Source organism: Sarcophilus harrisii, chromosome 1 (genome assembly GCF_902635505.1).
Source record: "Sarcophilus harrisii chromosome 1, mSarHar1.11, whole genome shotgun sequence".
Classification (NCBI taxonomy): Eukaryota; Metazoa; Chordata; class Mammalia; order Dasyuromorphia; family Dasyuridae; genus Sarcophilus; species Sarcophilus harrisii.
The window spans coordinates 144403144-144425736 of record NC_045426.1 but is presented as its reverse complement, the minus strand read 5'-3'; the positions used below and the strand labels follow the sequence as shown (position 1 = coordinate 144425736).

General features: G+C 32.9%; 1 protein-coding gene across 1 annotated transcript in view; it reads right to left on the bottom strand.

Annotated features, from left to right (window-relative positions):
- MTREX (Mtr4 exosome RNA helicase) overlaps positions 1-22593 on the bottom strand; it is an 86394-nt gene that overhangs the window by 4091 nt on the left and 59710 nt on the right. Inside the window, exons 21-25 of the mRNA XM_012541030.3 lie at positions 20210-20398; positions 15445-15608; positions 12313-12418; positions 11620-11676; positions 10573-10735 (exon numbers count right to left, since the gene is read on the bottom strand). Coding sequence (XP_012396484.2) covers positions 10573-10735; positions 11620-11676; positions 12313-12418; positions 15445-15608; positions 20210-20398 — 679 coding nt within the window. The remainder of the gene's footprint in view (positions 1-10572; positions 10736-11619; positions 11677-12312; positions 12419-15444; positions 15609-20209; positions 20399-22593) is intronic.

Genomic DNA, 22593 nt, shown 5'->3' with positions numbered 1-22593 from the left:
TCTAATTATGACGCTAATGCAAACCTCCCCCAAAAAAGGCTTTGGTACCCAGGCAGCATCCTAACAAACAATTTTACTTGTTTATTTTCATGAAATTAAAAGTTATGTGACCATCCCTATTATAAAATTTAAAATTCCCTCAACCAATTTTGAAGCATATATTTGATAGGTAGTTCTCTCTGAAAGCAATTCTAAAACACATGGTCTTTATTAGCACAAGACAGTGTTAACTCTCAGTTTTAGGCTTGCAAAATATTTTGAGGATTTAAAATACTAAGTATAGAGATTGCTATACTTAGGGGGTTTTTTTCCTTCTCAATTTAAATACAGGAATAATAATGGTGAAAGCTCAAAAATCAAATCCTAATCCAGAAACTGAGGCTGGTGATAAGGATAAATAGAAGAAAAGTCCAATCACAATTAAGAAACATGTGGACTGAAAAAAAGCAAAAGAAGTAAACCCAGAAAAAGAGATTAATTCCATCAGTTCAAGTAGCAAGCCAGAGAATATCCTATCCACAAGGGCTGTTTTAGCATGCAGAAGAAATTTTTTTAAATAAAAAAAAAACTTTTTTAATGATAGCCTTTTATTTTCAAAATACATGCAGAGTTTTGAATATTCACCCTTGCAAAACCTTGTGTTCTAATTTTTCCCCCTCTCTTCTCCTTATCCCCTCCCTAATATCTTCAAGGAAGAGCCTTAAATAAGACAGAGAACCAGAAGATTAGAAGGAAAGCAGAAAGATGGGAAATTTTAAAGCAAGTCTCTAAGGTCTAATTTCTCAAATATATAGAGAACTGAGTCACATTTATAAGAATGCAAGCCATTCCCCAATTGATAAATAGCTAAAGGATATGAAAAAGCAGTTTTCAAATGAAGAAAGTAAAGTGATCCATAAGGCATATGAAGAAGTGCTCAAAATCACTTTTGATTACAGAAATAAAAATTAAAATAACTCTAAGGTATCACCCTTCACATTTATCAGATTTTCTAATATAACAGAAAAGGGAAATAATAAATGCTGGAGAACACGTGGGGAAAATGGTACACTAACATACTGTTGGTGAAGTTATGAATTGATCCAGCCATTCTGAAGAGCAATTTGGAACTATGCCAAATTGTGCATACCTTTTTGACCCAGAAATACCAGTACTAGGTCTGTATCCCAAAGAAATAATGAACAAGGAGATTTCAGAAAAATACCAGAAAGACATATATAAACTAATGCAAGGTGAAATACCGCATACAGTATCAGCAACATTGTGTGATGAACAATGATGAATGACTCAGCTTTTCTCAATAACACAATGATCCAAAACAACTGCAAATACTAATACATATCCACATAACATAAAGAACTGACGGACTCTATAGATCGGAGCACATATATGTTTTACTTTATTCCTTTTCATGGTTTTTTCCTCCTTTTTGATCTATTCTTTCACAATTGTGACCCATGAGGAAATTATGTTTTACATGACAGCATATATATAATCTACATCAAGCTGCCTATCATCTTTGTAAGAGGGAGAAAAATTTGGAACTCAAAATCTTTGTAAAAATGAATGCTAAAAATTTTCTTCACATTAACTGAATGGAAACATAAAACACTATTTAAAAAAAAAAAACTGAAGTGTATGTTTTATACGTATTTCCCTCTGAAAGCATTTCTAAAGCACATGACCTTCATTAGCACAAGACAGTGTTAACTCTCACATGCTTAAATTAGCAAAATATTTTGAACATTTTAAGTGTTAAATATTGAGACTGCTAAGGCTACTATTCACTTTTTAAAGACCCCAGTTTTTTTTTTTTTTTTAATTTATATAAGGGAATACCAATGGTAAAAGACCAATAATTAAGAATTTCCAATGTTGAAATTTTGTTTTCATAAAAATCAGACACATTGTGTCTGATGTAGTAGAACTTTATTATCTGCTATGTTAAATAATAACCATTTTTGTAAAACTGTGTTCCAAATTTTTCTTCCTCCCTCCTTTACCCCACCTCTCCTCCCCCCCAAGACATCAAGCAACCTGATATAGGTTGAATATGTGTTATTCTTTTAAACATATTTCCAAATTTGTCATGTTGTACAAGAAAAATCAGACCAAAAGGAAAACCATGAGAAAGAAAAAAACGAAGCAAACAAAAACCAAAAAAGATGAAAATGCTATGCTTTAATCCACATTCAGTCTCCATAGTTCTCTCTTTGGATGCAGATGGTGTTTTTCCATCCACTGTTCATTGGGATTGCCCTGAATCACTGCATTGTTAAATCTATCACAGATGATCGTGACAATCTTGTTACAGTGTACAACATTGTTTTTGTTCTGCTCACTTCACTCAATATCAGTTCATAAGTCCTTCCAGACTTTTTTTGAAATCAGCTTGCTCATTATTTCTTATAGAACAATAATATTCCAATACCTTCATGTATCATAATTTATTCAGTCATTCCCTAAGTGATGGGCATCCACTAAATTTCCAGCAAATTAGAAAGAGCCACTACAAAAAGAGCTGCTACAAACATTTTTGCACATATGGGTTCTTCTCCCTTTTTTATGATCTCTTTGGGATACAGACCCAGTTTGATAGCCCTTTGGGCATAGTTCCAAATTGCTCTCCAGAATGGTTGGATCAGTTTATAATTCCACCAACAATGCATATGACTCAGTTTTCCCACATCCCCCTCGACATTCTGAGAAGTGTGAAGTGGTACTTCAGTATTGTCTTAATTTGCATTTCTCTCATTAATAGTGAGAAATCATTATAATTCTAAGAATGGAAAAAAAAAAGATAATAAATACACAGCTTTTCAGCTGGTGACATATTGAAAAAATGCCCAATTAGGAACAATGTTTGTTTTTTTCCCTTAATCCTGAACTTAACCAACACATAGAAAAAAACAACAAAACAAAACCATATCTTCATAAAGAAAATAGAATAGAAATGACTATTTTTAGCATTTATATAGACAGCTCTTTAAGATTTGCAAAATATCATTCATTGTTGGTGGTGGAAAATCACCACCATTGTCAGTGGTGATATGAACTGATTCAGTTATTTTGAAGAGCATTTTGGAACTATGCCCAAAAGGCTATAAAACTATGCATAACCTTTGATCCCGCAGTCCCTCTTTGAGTCTTTATCCCTAAGAGACCATAAAAGAAGAAAAAAGGACCTACATGTGCAAAAATGTTTCTAGCAGTCTTTTTTGTAGTGATAAAGAACTGGAAACTGAGTGGATGCCAATCAGTTGGGGAATGATTGAATGAATTATAGTACTTGTTTATGGAATATTATGTTCTATAAAAAATAAAGAGACTAATTTAAGTCCCAAAAAGATTTACATGAACTGTTGTTAAGTGAAACAAGAAGACCCAAAGAAAACATTTCACACAGTAACAGCAAGATTATGTGATGATCAACTATGACAGACTTAGTTTTTTCCAATGGTTCAGCGCAATTCAGGCAATTCCAATAAACCCTGACTGAAAAACGTCATCTGCATCCAGAAAGAGAACTATAGAGACTGAATGTAAATCAACATATTCTATGTTCACTTTTTTCAAATCAAAATCAATCAATTAAAAAAAATTGGGGGAAAATGTTATTTCAATTGATTCCTGTAATACAGATGCTATCATTGTCCCAATTTCACAGATAAAGAAACCGAGGCAGAAACTGAATCACTGTTATGTATAATTCATTAAAAAAAAGTATACAATAAATTCACTATTACTTTCAAAAATATTTTAATGGGGAAAAATACTTAAGGAAAAAAGAAGGAAAATTAAATAAGCACATATGGATTTTCAGTCTTCTGGTCAGGGGAAAACGATTATGAGGGTATAAGGAGATGAAAGGAATAAAAGAATGGCACAAAGACAGCATTATATTTTAGAAGTAGGGCAGATTATATAAACTTGGTTTATATAATTATAGCCTAAAATCTGTTTTACAAACAGAAAATAAAGTTACATAATTAAAATTGTTCAAATGATAGAAGTTAAATTTAAGTTGAAGTAATTCTAAGAAACTGAGAAAAGAAGGCAGAATAACTTTCAGGAATGCTGGTATGCTATTGAAAAGGTCAACCCATAGGTGGAGTCTTGTACTTGGGCATCACCCCAAACTGTCTTTAGTTTTAAATAGCACAGAGTTCACATTTCATGACATGAAATTTCTACTCAGCACAAAACTGAATAAAATCCATAAAGTCAAGTTTACAGACTCCTTTGGTGCTCTGTTCAGGTGTCTACATAGGTATCACACAAGAGCAGAACATTTTCTAAGTGAAAGCGAACTGGGGGACTGGGCAGGGATAGGCTGTTGATGATAATGTCATTATCATCATCAAAAACAATAATATCAACAAACAACAACAACAGTTTTTCTCTTGGAGATCTCAGAGCTTTAGTCCTGTCATTCATCTCTATAATGTCCACACAAGAAAGTAAAAAAGCTCTTTTAGTTTTCCTAATAAAAATATGAAAACTAAGGTCCATAGATAAATTGTATTAACACTGTAAGACAGTAAACTGTCTTTTACAATGTTCATTGGAAATGAAGTATCTAACACTGAAAATGGACAGAGAGCAATGACTGAATGAAGCCTCCAGAAGGGAATTTTAAAAATATGACATATGATATAAGCATTCTAACATTATTTCTTTTTACTTTCTTTTTTTTTTGCTAAAGCAACTGGGGCTCAGTGACTTGCCCAGGATCATATAGCTAGGAAGTCTTAAGTATCTGAGGCCACATTTGAACTCAGATCATCCTGACTTCAAAGCTGGTGCTCTATCCACTGTGCTACTACCTAGCTGCCCCGGACATTATTTATTTAAGGAACTATGTGGACATGTATCATCTCCACTCCCAGAAATAAGTTCCATAACAACAAATGATATTTAAATAGTGCTCTAAAGTTTATAAAGTATTTCACACACATGATCTCTATAATCATTTTACAAATTAGAAATTTTTGTTAAATTTCAGACCTAGGATTTCATAGTTTTTGGAGGCTCCCTGAGGAGGAAACAACTGTATTTCTCTCCATTTTCTATCCTTTCTCTAAAGTGTTTTGCTATTGATCACTTCCCCTTCCCACAAATGCCCTCTTTTTTATTATCCTCTTCCACTTTCCATATCCCATTCCTATTTTTCTCCAGGGTAAAATAGATTTCTATACCCCTATTAGGTATATTATTTCCTTTTTGAGCCTCTTCCCCTCCACTCTAAAAGCTTTTTCTTGCCTCTTTTTTTTTTTAATGACAGATAATTTGCACTATTCCATTTCTTTCCCTTTCTCTCAGTTAAATTCCTCTCTCACTCCTTATTTCATCATTTAAAAAAAATTGTCCCTTCATATTCAACTCATCCTTGTGTCCTCTTGTCTATATATATTCCTTCTAATTGCCACAATAATAAGAATGTTCTTAGTAACAAACATTAACCTCCCATGTAGGAATGTAAACAGATAAACCTTATTACATCCCTTATGACATTACTTTCCTGATTACCTCCTTATACTTCTTCAGAATTCTATATCTGAAAATCAAATTTTCCATTCAGCTCTGGTCTTTTCATCATGAATGCTTGAAAATTTTGTTTCACTGCATGACCACCTTTTCCTCTGAATTTCTGCTGAGTGACTCTTGGTGGCAATCCTAGATCCACTGCTCTCCAGAATATCATATTCCAAGCTCTCCGATCCTTTAATGTATATGTTACTAAATCTTGTGTTTTCCTGACTGTGGCTCCACTATACTTGAATTGTTTCTGGATGCTTGCAGTATTTTCTCCTTGGCCTGGGAGTTCCAGAATTTGGCTATGATATTCCTGGGAGTTTTCATTTTGGGATCTCTTTCAGAAGGTGATTGGCAGATTCTTTACATTTCTATTTTACTCTCTGATTCTAGAATATCAAGTCAGTTTTTCTTGATAATTTCTTGAAAGGTGACATCCAGGCTCTTTTTTTGATCATGATTATTGGGTAGATCAATAATTTTTAAATGATCTTTCCTGACTCTATTTTATAGGTCAGTTGTTTTTCCAATGAGAAATTTCATATTTTTTCCCACTTTTTGGGTTTTACTTTATTGTATTTTAATTTCTCATAAAGTCATTAGCTTCCATTTGCTCAATTCCAATTTTTAAGGAATTATTGTCCTCAGTAAGCTTTTCTATCTCCTTTTCCAATTGGCCAATTTTGTTTTTAAAGGCATTCTTCTTCTCATTAGTTTTTTGTATCTTTTTGTACCTCTCTCAATTCTTTCCTTAATTTTTTCTCTATCTCTTACTTTATTTTCAAAGTCCCTTTAGAGCTCTTCCATGGCCTGAACTCAATTTTTTTTTTTTTTTTTTTTTGAGGCTTTGGTTGTACAAACTTCAACTTTTGTTAACTTGTGTGTTTTGATCCCTCTTGTCACCATAACAACAACAACAACAAAAAAAACATTTCAGACCATTGAAAGTTATATGCTCATTTTCCTAGTCTATTACTCTACTTTTAATACTTTGTTAAAACAGAGCAACTCCAAAGTGTAGGGTTCCCAAGCTTCAGGATTTTTGTGCAGCTGTTTTCAGAGATCTGTCTAGGAATCTAACCACAAGCACTCTTTTCTGCGCTGGAGCTGTTAAGAGTGTCCATGCCCCACACTACATGTAAAATCTAGTGTGCTGGATGGTGCTAAGGCTCCTCTGCTGACTGGGATTGTATGTTGGGTTCCTACTCTAGGTCCACAGACTTTTTCTGCTGACGTTCCAGCTCCTGTTTGGTATCTCTTGACAGAGAGGTCTGGAAGCCATCACTGATTCAGAGGTCAGGCCTGGGCTGGGGCTACATGCTAGACTCCCACCTTTTCTGCTGAGCTAAATTGCCTATGGCTGGAAAATGTTCTACTTCGTCTTCTTGGGTGTTCTGATGCTCTAAAAATTGTTTAGAGTCATTATTTAAAGGATTTTGAAGTAGTTTGGGGGAGATGTTGGGCAAGTTCCTGTCTTTACTCCGCCATCTTGGCTCTGCCTTCCCACAACTCACATTCTTACCCATTTTTTCCCCCAAGACAGGAATGCAGAACTGTGAATTCCTCAGTGTAAAGGGATTTTTCTTGTAAGAAAAATCCCTCCACCAATTTTGCTGTTAAGTTGTTTCAGTCACGTCTGATTCTTTATGACCAAGTGGGGCTGTCTTGGCAAAGGTACCAGAACAGTTTGCCATTTTCTTCTCCAGTTTATTGTACAGATTAGGAAATTGAAGCAAACAATAAAAGTGAGTTGTTGAGGGTTATACTGTCAACAAGTATCTGAGGCTGGATTTGAACTCAGGAAGAACATGCTCTATCTATTATACCATCTAGTGGCTCCCTCCTGCTCCTTTCACAAATTCATGTAGACAATTAGCCTTTAACTTCATCTAAGAGGAGTGGTAAGAATGCTAAGGGAAGTAAAGAAAGTTGTGTAGGGTCTGTATGTGTCAGAGAGAATACTTGAACTTTCTGACTCTAAGACAGGTCTGCCATTACACTGATTCTTTATGCTGAATACCAAGTGGGGTATAGAGCAACTCCCATAATGGAGTTGTGGAATATAGTATAAAGTATGTGTATAATAAAGAGAAGCCATTTCCTGAATTTTACTATTAATGCAAATATCTCACAAAACTCATGACAACACAGGCCCATGTGAGGGCATTTAGCAACATATTGCTCTAAAGTCCTGCCTGTCCTATTTGAACACATTCTGAAAAGTTAGTGTTGCTCTTTGTAGCAATAATCAGGTAGAGTAGAAAGACCTCTTAGGCAACTAATTGAACTCCATCACTTCCCATATGAGGAAATTGTGGCCCAGAAAATGGACCACAAGCTCATACACACAGCAAGATGGTAGGAATGTGATCTGAACGGAGGTCCTGTTTCCAAATACTGTATTTTCTTTACTATATCATGACAATTCAGTAACCTAAGAATGGAAGACCTGATTCTAAGCTTACAACAGCAACAGTACTAAATACATGTTCCCACGACATATATTTTCTTAAAATGCTCATTAAAGTGAGGACAAGCAAATCCCTTAAAATAATCTTTACAATATAAAATTTAATAGGTTATAGCAAGTTCAACATAATCATCTTATGTCATCAAAGTTTACAATCATAAATTACTGCAGAGCCATTTAAAAATTTATAATGCCCATGATTCTAATTGGCATGATTTTCCTTTATCATCTTGGTTTCATTCTTACTTTATTAAAATTTATCTTTAATTTTTTAATCTAAGCTTTTTTTCAGATTCTTAAATTTTTTTCTTCACAAGCCTTTTGGTTTCTTCCTTTTATTTCAGTAGTTTGAGTTAAGGTTCATGCCACCAAAGTGATATACTAAAATAAGGAACCATTCATCAATTTGTTAATGTAAAGACCATAGAAAGAAACTCACTGATGAAGCATTAGATAAAATAAACTGAAACTAGAAAAATAAAATAGCACTGGAACTGAGTTATTTTCCTAATGGAAAAGAACCTGGTAACTATGACATTTTCTATCTCTACCAAAGATCAAAAACATGTAGATAAATATCAGTGGGGATCATCTCTTTAATAAATGACTAGGATCTTGTCACAGGATAATAAGTTTAAGCTTATGTTCTTCAAATAAATACACTTCTGAACTTTAAGAATTTCTAATTCTGTCAGTGTGGTTATCCCTTTCCTCAACCAAAATGTTAGGTCCACTATAATGCAATGGATGGCCTCGAAAAAATTACCAATGCTGAAAAGCTGTTCTCTTTCTGGTGAAAAAGCTTCTCTGGATTTAGTTAAGACTGCTCTTTGGTTGAAAAAATACTTCACTTCATCCATATTTGAATAAGACGTTTCTAAAACTTTGGTATTTCTAACTTGGCTTCTGAGAACATAGGATAAATCTTTGAAAAGTAAATGCATATAAAAAATATATAGATATACCTATAGTTCTATTTAGGTATATGCACATGCTTCTTATATAGTATATCTTAGATATCTTCTTATTTTAGCCTTATGTAGTACCCTTCATATCCTGTGATTTAATAACTAAATGTTGTTAAATTAAGTACATAAAACTTTTTGACTAGAGTATCTTTTAGCAACCAATTAGAAAGACAGGAAATGCAATTAACATCCCTCCCCTACAATATTTTACTAAATAAAACAAAACAAAAATTTCTATTTTCTTACCTTACAAAATAATTATGCTTAATATTTTCAATAAATTTCTGTAACTTTCCCTTTAAAATACATGAACTGGGGCAGTTAGGTGGCACAGTGGATAGAGCATCAGCCCTGAAGTCAGGAGGACCCAAGACACTTAACACTTCCTAGCTGTGGGCAAGTCACTTAACCCCAAATGCCTCAGCAAAAAAAACAACAAAAAAATCCATGAACCATTTAACAATCTGGATAACTCATCTTTTATACAACTAGTATATGCAACTAAACTCTCACAAAGGTTCTAAGATTCCTTAAAGAACTCTGAAAAGCTTATTTTTTCTCACATTATAACTCAGTTATGTGAATTTAACTTTCCAGTGATCTAATGAATTAGAAGCAAATCTTCCTTCTTTTCTTCCACAATTGAGATCTAGTGGCCTTTTTCTCTCTTTAACTAAGAAATAATCTATACCTATTATTTTATAATCAATATTTTAAATGAAGTAAGGTTATTTGTCACAACACAAGACATTCTTTGAATAAACAAGGCCTTAATTTAAAATCAAATGTGAAAAATTACATTTTTAGAAAGCAAAACATTTCAACTAGTCACGCAAAGATTAGCAGCTGTGACACCACAGATGTAAGTTAAGATTTCTTTGAAAAATTCTGTTTTCAGATCAGACAGTCTCCATACACACTAAAATATTCATGGTAACACCATGTGGTGGCCAAAAAAAAAAAAAAAAAAAAAAAAAAAAAAAAAAAAAAAAAAAAAAAAAAAAGAGCTGCTATCAATTGGAGAATGGTTGAATAAACTAGTTTAAGTATGTGAAAGAATATTACTGTACTGTAAAAAACGATATACATTTAAAATTCAGAGAAGAAAGGGGATTTTCTCTGAATTAATCCAAAACAAGTGGAACCAAGAGAACAAAATAATAGCGACTAATAAATAAAACAAAAAGAGCAACTAAATTACCACATAAATGGAACCAATACTGAATCCAAAGGTAATTTGACTGTAGTCACTGACATATATTGTACAGCTAACATAAATAGATACTGTACTAATCAGTTTTTTTAACTAGTTTTCTTTATTAAAAGGGAGATTAATTGGGAAATAACTAATATAAAACAATTAATTTTTTAAAATAATAGATTTTATATTACAATACTGGACATATAAACATACATATCATAAATTACTATATAATAAACCATAACAGAATGTTATAATGTAAGACAATTATTACAATATAAGTTATAGTATACGAATTTTCTTCTGCGTATGGATATTCACCATTCCATAGAGAGACTACATACTAAGAGAGATTCAGCGAAGTCTGTTTTAAATTCTTAAAAACAGTGTTAACATACCTTCAAAGACATCGGTCATTTTGCAGATGTGGGCAAATGTACATCCAGTTGCCCAGGTATAGACTACATCCATTAAGTTTGATTTGAATGTGTTTAGGTAAGTTTCTTCATCAATTTCTAATTTGGCCTCTGCTGAAACTTTTGCAATCCTTTTAGCACATTCCTTGAAAGAAAAGGTCAATTTTCAAAAAAGGTATTTGCAACATTTAAGTCTTGAACCTTTATAATTTATGCTATTCAATTTAAGGCCTCAGGTTTTCCCATCTAGCACAAATGAAGCTATTCATTTCTTTTTGGATACTAGGGATAGAATATTATTAATATATTTATTCTAGATCAAGAAATCATAAAACTCTACACATCAGATGATTTTTTTTTAAGTTCAAAGAGAAGGGAAGTTTGTGGGAGGAAAGGACATAAAGAATAGAGATGGTTGCAGCTACTGTCATAAGGACTGGATTCAAAATTCTTGTAACACAATTTAAATGACCGCTGGCGGATCACTTAGTTAATTCTCTGAGCCTCGGGGTACTCCCTATAATGTGAGGGCACTAGACTAGAAGAGCTTTAAGGTCTTCGCTAGCTAATAATAAACATGGTATATGTGAAAAACAAAAGACATCATCATGCTCCTAAATGAAAGACACGGATTTCCCAGGCTTATAAAGAGGTCTCAAATCAGATTCCCAAAGGAGCAGAAGACCTTGAAGGCTAAAGAAAGCAAAGGAGCATATGTGCCAAGATACTTTATATAAAAGTAAGCAAGAAACATGGCTTATGACCTCTGTTCTCAAGAGCAGAATCCAAAGCTGGGTTGGAGATGGACTGTTGTTAAGTTAAACTGAAATAGAAATGGGGGCCAGTAATCTGTACATAAGTATTCCCATGGGTCACAGTTTTAAAGTAGCTTTTGTGGTATTTTTAGTTATTTTATTAAATATTTCCAAATTGCATTTTAAATTGGTTCAGCCAGACTCCAGAACTGTTATGAATTGGACCTTTAGTACAAGACACTCTAAAATGAGCAGCTTAAAATAAAAGTCTTACCTGCATCTGGCGAAGTGGTCCTGCTAACTGTTCTGTCAATTTGGGCAATTCAGTGGACTATTTAAAAAAAGAAGAAAAAGAAAACTGGATGTAAAATCCCACCCTCAAATAATCCATATTTTCTTTAATTAATAAAAAGTTCTAATATCTGAAGTCAGATCTGATGTTTTATTACTTTAACATTAATATATAACAGTTATACAGAGAAAAAAGTCCTAAGTTTAGAGACAGAAGACCAAGATTCAAATATGTGTTATTCATGATTACCTGTATTACTTTAGATAAATCACTGAAATCTCTGGGCTTCAATTTACTAATGTCAGTAAAAATGTGGTAGGTCTCTGAACTTAGGGTATACAAGTGTACAAGAAGGTTCCTTCCAGAGCTAAATCTACTTTCTTAGAATCCCATTTTAGAATTTTACTTAATAATGGAGAATCCATTTGCAAAAGTATGATTAACAACACAAGCTTACAACTTGGTCATTCTTAATCTATGCTAAGAAAGAAAATTTTCTTGTTCTTTTAATATATTTTTCCTTACAGTCATTCATTATATAATTTTATTTATAATTAAAACTGTCTAATAATAACCACATTGTTAAATGTTCCTTGATTTATACAAGAACTATTTGCTTATTGCCTAGATTAGTAAAATAAATTAATCTTATTTATTAATTATTTATTAACTCACATTTTCCTGAAATACGAAACAGCTTAGCAATGCAGTAGCTTGCTCTGCAGATAAGTCATTGAAAAGTCCATTAAACATCATTTCAGTTAAAAGCAGCTCATCAGCACTATATAAAAAAGAAAAAGAATAATACAAAATAATTTTTTAAAAAGGTCTGCTAAAAAAGTACACTATTCAACATTTAGATAAAGGACATAATGGGCAAAGATCTGTATAAGAGACTCACGAAATACGAAGTCCATTCATGGAAGTAAGAGAAGGCAAGAGTGATATGTAAAAAGGCCAGAAGATGGTATCTAATGTGTAAGGAACAGCTAAGAGGACAATGTCTCTGGATCATAGAATATCATGTGAAAGGGAAGCAAGCTTAGAGGACTAGAGTAATAGAAAGGGCCAACTCATAAAAGACCTCACTAGGGAGTCACTATATTTTATGGAATAGGGCAAGAATACACAAAGACTTGTGCTTTATAGGAAGATCAATTTCTTATCTAAAAGGAAGATGTACTGGAGTGGAGAAATGTGAAGTTGGGACACCAACCAAAAAGTTATTGTAAAATTCTAGGCATGAAATGATGGGTAGCGTCAGAAGAAAGAAGGTAACAAAAACAAAACAAATGCTGCAAAGGCTGAAGCCTTAGATTTGGCAATGGATAGGTTATAGAGGATAAGAGAAAGTGAGAAGTCAAGGATGACCAGGATGATAGCAGTGACCTTGATAGTAATCTGGAAGATTGGTTTGGATAGAAAGGTGATGAGTTCTTTTTTTGTGCAGGGCTCCCTGGGAAGACATAGGAGGCAAGATATAAGACTGATGCAACGTGCCCAAAATTCACAGCTAGCAAATATTAGGAGGGATTAGTACCCATATATTTCTAACTCTATGTCTAGAACTTTATCCACTATACAAAAATATTATTTCATGTTTAGTTTGACATTCCAATACCTTAAGACATTTAATTGGACATATCCAATAAGAAACATGATATAAGAGACAGAAGATTAGTAGTATATTTATTTTTATATGTAGTTATTTATTTATATATATACTTATTTTTTTGGTTATGTTTAGAATTCCAAGTTCTCTCCTTTCTTTCCTCCCAAACCCACATTATAGAGAACCAACATTTGATACAGATTAAATATATACATATGTAGAACCCTACAACATACTTCTATACATCAGTTCTTTCTTCTGAAGGTAGATAGCTTGTACCTTCATAAGTCTCTTGTAATGGAATTAAATATTCATATTACTCAGAATAACTTAATCATTCAGAGTTATCATTTGAACAATATTGCTATTATTGCATAAAATATTTTCTTGATTCTGGCTCATTTCACTCAGTATTGTTTCATGCAAGTCTTTCCATGTTTTTCTAAAATCAACATTCTTTCTTGTAGCAAGTAGTATTCTATCACAACATATGCCACAACTTATTCAGCCATTTCCAAAAATAGTATTTTCAATGCATTAAGGAATTCTTTTTAAAATATTAATTCAGAGAAAATCCTATCAATTCAAATGGGTAAAATCTTTGAGATAAGGATATCTAAGAATAGGCAGGTACTTTTTTTTTTTTTTTTGCTGAGGCAATTGAGGTTAAGTGACTTGCCCAGGGTCACACAGTTAGGAAGTATCAACTGTCTGAGACCAAATTTGAACTTCTTGACTTCAGGGCTGGAGCTTTCCACTGCACCACCTAGTTGCCCCGATAAGCAGATACTTAATGGTGGCTGACTATCAATAGAATCTAAGAAATCTATGGATATGTATTGTTGTTTTGAACATGTAAAATAAGATGATTAGCAGTATATTTAAATATCTGGTAGTCATCTGCATAGAAATGATAATTAAGAGAGAGAATGGTTAAGTCTAGACTTTTGTGGTACAGCTAAAAGTTTGGTTGATGATACTGCAAAGGGCACTGAGAAATAATGGTTACACAGAAAGGAGGAAAGGCAAGAAGAATGTCACAAAGCCTAGAGATGAGAGTATCCGAATACCACTGGAAAGCATTCACTTGAGTAATACTAATTTCTGGCACAAGAATTAACACTAGATTCTGTCATCTAGCCTGGCCTTTGCTATTTAATTAATCTTGAATCATTAGGCAAATCACTTACAATCTTTTGGCCTCAATGTCCTTAGCTGTAAAATGAAGGACATAAACTAGGTGACCTATGATTCAAATGAAGAACTCTTCATCATGAATATACTTTATTAAATTGTAAAGAAGATAATAAATTAAGTACCTGGGGAGGCCTTGCCCATTCTAGAGTCATGCTAAGGATCTATAAACTATTTCAGGAACACCCACCCACATCCACCATAAAGATCCTTTATAGCTACTTAGCTATATTCATTAATGAATATTGATTCAAAATTTATAAATAAAGGCCTATCAAAAAGACTACAACAATTCACCTAAGAAATCATTCATTAAATATCTGTCTACAAATAGATAGATCATATATTTTTCGCAACTCTGAGTAGGAGATATATTCTTTTTTTTTTTTTTTTGGAGGCAAGGGGTTAAGTGACTTTCCCAGACTCACACAGCTATGGTGTCTGAGGTCAGATTTGACTTCAGGTACTCCTGAATTCAGGGCTGGTGCTCTACCCACTGAGCCACCTAGCTGCCCCAGGAGCTATATTCTTAACGAAATAGAAGACAAAGGTTACAAAAGAAAAAAAATAAGAAAATTTTGAATACATAAAAATCAAGAAATTTCCATGCAAAATTATAAAGACAAGCATAATTCCAAAGAAAGCATACAAGAATTTAAAAGAAAAGATGACAAGACTCTCTATTCTAACCCGCTACAGAGATATTAGATCCAAGAATGTGGTATACTACATATAGAGTTTTTTAGTGATGAATAAAAAGGACATCAATGAAAAAAAAAAAAAAGATCAAGTTTCTTTTGTACTTAAAAGTTTTATATTAAAATCATCTAAGTTTCTATAGTTTACTGAAAGTGTTTTATATTTCCTTGCCAAAGAAAATGACACCTCTCTACTGCTTACATGTTAGGTACAATACTCCATCACCTCACATTCTTCCTGATTAAGAATAATTTGTGCCATTATTTCAAGATTAGATGTACAAAAAAGGCAATTAGTTTTACCTGCTGATCTCACAAGCCACTCGTCCTTTCATCTCGATGACATCAGAAGATGTAGCAAAACCCAGCCTTCGCAAAACACGTTTCCGACACTTAAGTTCATCCATTTGTAAGACTGTTCTTGCTTTCTTTAGTTCTCGCTTTGCAGATTTAATATCTACAGCAATCTAAAAAATATCAAAGCAATAAAGAGAAGCTAACTTTACTCTTGCTATTATAGTAAAAAATAGATTAGATTTATTGAGGGAAAGAATATTATTACTATTAGCAATAAAGTTTAGACACATTTCTTTAGCAAAGCATCATGAAATGGAGGGTACTATTAGCAGCAGTATCAAAGGATGATTTATATCTAGTTGGCCCCTGATCTAGTCCAGACATTAGTGCTGCCATTTTCTTGTTTCTCTCCACCTGGATCTCTGCATGCCAAAATGTGGTGAAGTTGATCTACTCACTTTTGGAATTACTTGCTGGGACACAATCTTATTGATTGGTGACAGAATGCAAACCAGAGTCATTAATCAAAATAAGCAATCCTCAAGTACCTACTATATGGTAGGCACTGTGTGAAGTTCTACTGTAAGGATACAAAAAAAGGGGCAAATAACAGTCCCTGTCCTTTTGGAGCTTATAGTTCAATGGGGAAGGGACAACACATAACTACCAACTATCTCTATTGGGAGAACTAGAGAACTAGAATTCACAGTGGCTAGGAAAGGTTTCCAATAGAAGATAGAACTTTTAAAAGAAGTTAAGAAGTCAGGATAAGGAGATTAGGGAGAATATTTCTGGTATGGAGAATGATCAGAGATAATGTCCAGAGCCAAGAGATAGAACATCTCATCTGGGAACAGGAGAAATAGTACAAGGTTTGAGAAGATTAGAAATATGGAGGAGGGTGGGGCAGGTTATTGAGAGCTTTGAACCTCAAACTTGATTTTGTATATGATCCTGGCAGTGACTGGGAACTGCTAGAGCTTATTGAATAGGAAGATCACTTTAGTGACTGAATGGGGGATGGACCAGAATGGGGAGGCACAAAGTAAGCAGCAATCTATGCAACAATGCTGGTATGAAGTGAAGAAAGCCTGTACCAAGGTGGTGGCAGTATCAGAAAAGAAAAGGGATATATTCAAGAAATAATAAAGGTAAAATATAAAACAGGCAAATGGTTAGATATAACCTCACCTCATTTAGAAGGGGAGAGAGAATGAGAGGGTTGAGGATGCATCTGAGAGGATGGTAGTACCCTTGATAATAATAGAGAGGTTTGGAAGAAGGGAGGGTTTAGGGAGAAAGATACCTGGTTCAGTTTTAGACATGCTGGGTTTTAAGATGTCTTCTAGAACCAATACGAGATGCCTTAAAGGCAGTTGGGATGCAAGAATGAGGGTCAGTAGAGGGGTTAGGGATGCACAGATAGATTTGAGAATCCTTAGCACACAAATGATAATGAAATACATGGGAACCAATGAGATCATCAAATAAAGTAGGGGAGGGAAGACAGTTACTGCTGTCAGACCCCTGACCATGTTTCATTTCCATATCTATTCAGCCAATCAAGTAATCTTGCTATCTGTCTGCAAATATATCCAACAACCATAAAATTAAAATATAAAAGCCTGACCCAGATAACCTTTTAGCAAACATACACTGTGAAGTATGAATAGTCAATATAAAATTCATTTTTCTTCTCCCAAAAATGGGTTTGCAAAAAATGAAAAGGAATGTCACGAATGCCTAAATAAAGGATTTATGTTACATTGCATAATCTTCTAATTTTGAAGACTTCATAATTTTGTCTAGAGTTGGCTCTGTTGACCTCCAACTAAATAAAGACAAACAGAAATTGTGTACTCATTGATAATTATCTTGGTTCTTTGAATATATGCCCTCTTACTCTTTCAGGCAGCTTATTTTCATATGATTTTTAAAATTGTTATTGATTAAAACTATGGCTGATTCTTTGGAAAAGATCTGTTATTAAAGAATTAATTAGGAAGTACAACAAACTATACATAAATACTGCTGACAAAAAACATTTAAAATCTACTTGAGAACAGCTTAATATTAAAGATTATGATGGTCATTAATTTAATTTAAGCTGCAAAATACTGTGTATAGGTTATCTCCCATTTGAAAATCTAGTATAATACCCAAATAACTTCTATGAATTTGCTGCAATAGAGAAACAAACAGATATACATATACTTATCAGTTATCGCTGTTTTGACCTCTATCCACATATGACATTGAGAGCTCTACAAAGACAGAAAACCATATTCTAATGAAAAAGGATAATGATAAATTGTAATACTATTTCTTGTCTGGTCATAAACTGTTCCTTTATCCACAGACCTGAAAGGTAATGTTTGCCTTGCTTCTATACTTTATGATGTGACCTTTATGTCTAAGCAATGCAACCACAGGGAGCTTATTTTGGCCTATGGTGTCAATCACTGATTATTATGCACTGATTTCCACAACTGACTTTGCAGTTGTTGTCAAAATCTGTCTTCCCAGTAGTTGAGATCTTTGAGTTTATCAAGCATGAAACCACTATATTTATTTCAATATTTTAAACTAGTACTAAGTGGTTTGATAGTCACTGCTTTGTAGTATAGTTTGATTAGCCCCTCCACTTCCTCTTTTTTGACAGTCACTTTTCTTTCCTTCCAGATTCCTGACCCTTTGTTTTTCCAGATAAATTTCACTATCACTTCCTCTAGGTCTCTAAAAGTAATACTTTGGCACTTTATAATTGGTATGGCACTGAATAAGTAAATTAACTACTACTGATATTTATATCATGTTAACTTGACCTATCCATAAGAAAGGAATATTTTTCTAATTACTGAAATTTATCTTTATTCCTGAAAAGTATTTCAGTTGTTTATAATTCATTTTCATAAGAAAAATGTGAACAAATGATCTGAAGAGATAAGATTATAAAGTAATCTACTGATTCAAACAAAAAAGTAACAATCAATTTTAATTAGATGAAGAAAATCTCAAAAATTATGAGCCTTTGTATACATCACCAATAAATCACAGCAGGAAAAGAGAGAAAAATAAATTTTATGCAAAGTAACTATAGAAGGTACAAAAATAGCTGCTACTTAAGACTAATAGAAACTGGATGGTTAAAACATAAGGAAATGAGAACTAGGAGAAGAGGTTAACAAGAAAACATAATAAACTTAAATCAGGAAGAATAAAAGGTCAAGAATCTTAAAGGATGTAATTTAAAAAAAAAAGGAAGTATTTCTAGCAGATCAAGATTTTAAAATATACAATGAAGCACTGGTACTGATTATTTAAGAAAAAAAAAGTTGATGAGTAAAACAGATTAGGTTCACAAGAATCAGAAATGAGTATATTTTCAATAAAGTAAAAACTCCACCTAGATGGATAAACAATCACTATTCATCAAAATGCTGGAAGCAGTCTGGCAGAAATTAGGTGTAGACCAATAACTCTCACATATACCCCCAAATAATACTAGTAAATTCCCAATGGATATGTGAATTAAGATATTAAAGATCACATTGTAAATAGCTTATAAAACAATAAACAGGAAAATTCCTCACCAGACAATAGATAGAACACAGGAATTAAAATGGGAAATGTTGGTTAAATAAAGTTTAAAAGCTTTTCTATACACATCAATGCAGTTAAAATTAAAAGGGAAATGAAATGGGAAAAAAATGACTAAAAAAAAAAAACCTCAATAAGAAAAATAAAATATTTTCATAAGAAAAATGGCAAGCTAACAACCATATGGGAAAATGCTCCAAATTATTAATAAGAGAAATTCAAATTAAAACAACTCTCTAGTTCTATTTTGTATTCATGAGGAACAGTAAAGAAAACAAAAAAGGAGAATGCTAAGTTTTGAAGATCTGGGGAGGATAGGCATACTAATATATCACCAGTGGAGCAGTAGTGTACTCAAACTGAAAAGCACTTTGAAAATATATGCACAAGTCTCTAAACTGTATATCCTTTGACACTGTGTTACCACTAACTGGTAGAGGCCATATATGATGAAACTCAAAGAAAGAAGAAAAGACCAAATTATAAAAGATAATTTATAGAAGCACATTTTATTGTAGCAAAGAATAAATAGGAAACGAAATGGTTAACCCTTGCCATTGATAATAGTTAAGCCAATTATTGTGTAAATAAAATGGTACCTTATTTTGTACTAAAAAATGACAAAAGGGATATATTAAAACTCAGGTGAACTTGGATGAATTGAGTAAAGTGAACAGAACCAGAGAACTATTTAAACCAATATAACACTGTAAATGAAAACATCTATAAAAGACTTAAGAACTCTGATCAATGCAGATTATAACTTTAGAAAGCTTTATTAAGAAGTATGATAGGTGCTTAGTCTCTTGGTAGACAGGTACAGAATGAGAATTTTTAAAACACCCAAAACGTGTTTTGCATAACTAAAACTATTTGTTATACCAGATGACCTGTTTTGGGTAGGATGGAGAGGTCTGAAAGAGGAGGGAATGGTTATGGTGATAACTTAAAAAAAAATCACTAGTAACTCATTCAATAGAAGATCAAAACAAGACAAGCAGAACAGCTTTTCAATTACTATGTTAAATTATAAGTATACTGTTAAAAATTCAAGTAAATGATTATGTAATAGGTGATATATAATATTCTAAGTAAAATATGATATTGAAATCGATCATAGCATACAGAACAGTTCAAGGAAAATCTAAGAAAAAAAGTGAGTTTGTAATACCTGTGCTTTTCTTTCACAAAGCTTGTAAACAGTTTCCAAATTTGAATCATTATGAAGTGGATGAGAATACATTCGATGTTCAAAAGCCTCTACTTTCTGTATGACTTTTTTGAGTCCTTGATCTTGTATGCCCATATCATCAATGGGATCTAATAATGGAACACCATCAGGAAAACGTTTTTGAACTTCCTAAAAGAAAAAGATTAAAAAATTTATGATACTGAATACTTTGAGAGAAAACAACTTTCAAAAATTCATTTTATTAAAATGCTTTAAATCACTATTGATGAGAGAAATGCAAATCAAAACAACTCTAAAATACCATTTATCAGAAATGACAAATGCTAGAGGTGATGAGAGAAACATGGAATTGCTAGTAGAGTAATACACTGATCCAACCATTCTGAAGAACAATTTGGAACTAGGCTCAGAAGAGCATAAAACTGTGCATACCCTTTAACCCAGCAGTATTAGTACTAAGTCTGTATCCCAAAGAGATCAAAGAAAAGAACCAAAGTGTGCAAAAAATATTCAAAGCAGCTCTTTTTATGGTGGCAAAGAATTGGAAATCAAGGGGATGCTCATTAATTGGGGAATGGCTGAATAAGTTATGGCACATGATTGTGACAGAGTACTACTGTGCTATAAGAAAAGACCAAAGAGGTGTTTTCAAGAAAAAATATGGAGAACCTTATATGAACTGATGTAAAATGAAGTGAAAAAAACTGGGAGTTCACTGTGCACAGTAAAAGTAATATTGTATGATGATTGTTGGAGGGGATGTGGGAAAACTGGGACATTGATTCATTGTTGGTGGAGTTGTGAACGAATCCAACCATTTTGGAGAGTAGTTTGGAACTATGCTCAAAAAGTTATCAAACTGTGCATACCCTTTGATCCAGCAGTGTTACTACTGGGATTATATCCCAAAGAGATTATAAAGAAGGGAAAGGGACCTGTATGTGCACGAATGTTTGTGGCAGCCCTTTTTGTAGTGGCTAGAAACTGGAAACTGAATGGATGTCCATCAGTTGGAGAATGGCTGAATAAATTGTGGTATATGAAAATTATGGAATATTACTGTTCTGTAAGAAATGACCAACAGGATGATTTCAGAAAGGCCTGGAGAGACTTAACTAACTGATGCTGAGTGAAATGAGCAGGACCAGGAGATCATTATATACTTCAACAACAATACTAGATGATGACCAGTTCTGATGGATCAGGCCATCCTCAGCAACAAGATCAACCAAATCATTTCTAATGGAGCAGTAATGAACTGAACTAGCTATACCCAGAAAAAGAACTCTGGGAGATGACTAAAACCATTACATTGAATTCCCCAATCCCTATATTTATGCACACCTGCATTTTGATTTCCTTCACAAGCTAATTGTACAATAATTCAGAGTCTGATTCTTTTTGTACAGCAAAATAATGTTTTGGTCATGTATACTTATTGTGTATCTAAGTTATATTTTAATATATTTAACATCTACTGGTCATCCTGCCATTTAGGGGAGGGGGTGGGGGGGGGTAAGAGGTGAAAAATTGGAACAAGAGGTTTGGCAATTGTTAATGCTGTAAAGTTACCCATGTATATATCCTGTAAATAAAAGGCTATTAAAAAAAAAAAAAAAAAAAAGACAGTATATTACTTAAAGACAGGAAAAAAAAAAAAAGTAATATTGTAATGATGATCAACTGTGAAAGACTTGGCTCTTATGATCAAGGCACTGATCCAAGGCAATTCCAAAGGAGTTATGAAAAACTACTATCTATCTCCAGAGGCAGAACTGATGGACTCAAAAGTGCAAACTGAAATACAATTGTCACTTAATTTTTTTGTTTTCCTCTTCCAATATTGCCAATGTGGAAATAAGATAGGTATGATTTCACATATATAATTGATATTATTATTGCTTGCTTTTTCAGTGGGTATGGGAAGGAGTGGGAAAAATTTTGGAACTCAAAATTTAAAAATAAAAACTCCAAAACTAAATAATTAAATTTTTTTTTTTATCTTAACACATGAAGAATTTTTTTTTTAATTAAAGCTTTTTTTTTTTTTTTTAAAAACAAAACATAAGCATGGGCAAAAATTCCAACATTAACCCTTGCAAAACTTTCTGTTTCAAATTTTTCCCTCCTTCCCCTGACCCTCACATGGCAGGCAGATAGTCCAATATATGTTAATATTAAATATGTTAAAATATAAACACATGAAGAATTAATGAAAACAATTACAGTAAAATACATTTACTATCTACTTTGTGAAAAACACTGCATTAGAGGAAAAAAAAATGTTTTTCAAACAATTAAGTGAAGAGAAGAAACAGGCATAGAAAAAGATAAATGACAACATAAGAAAATTTATGGTAGAA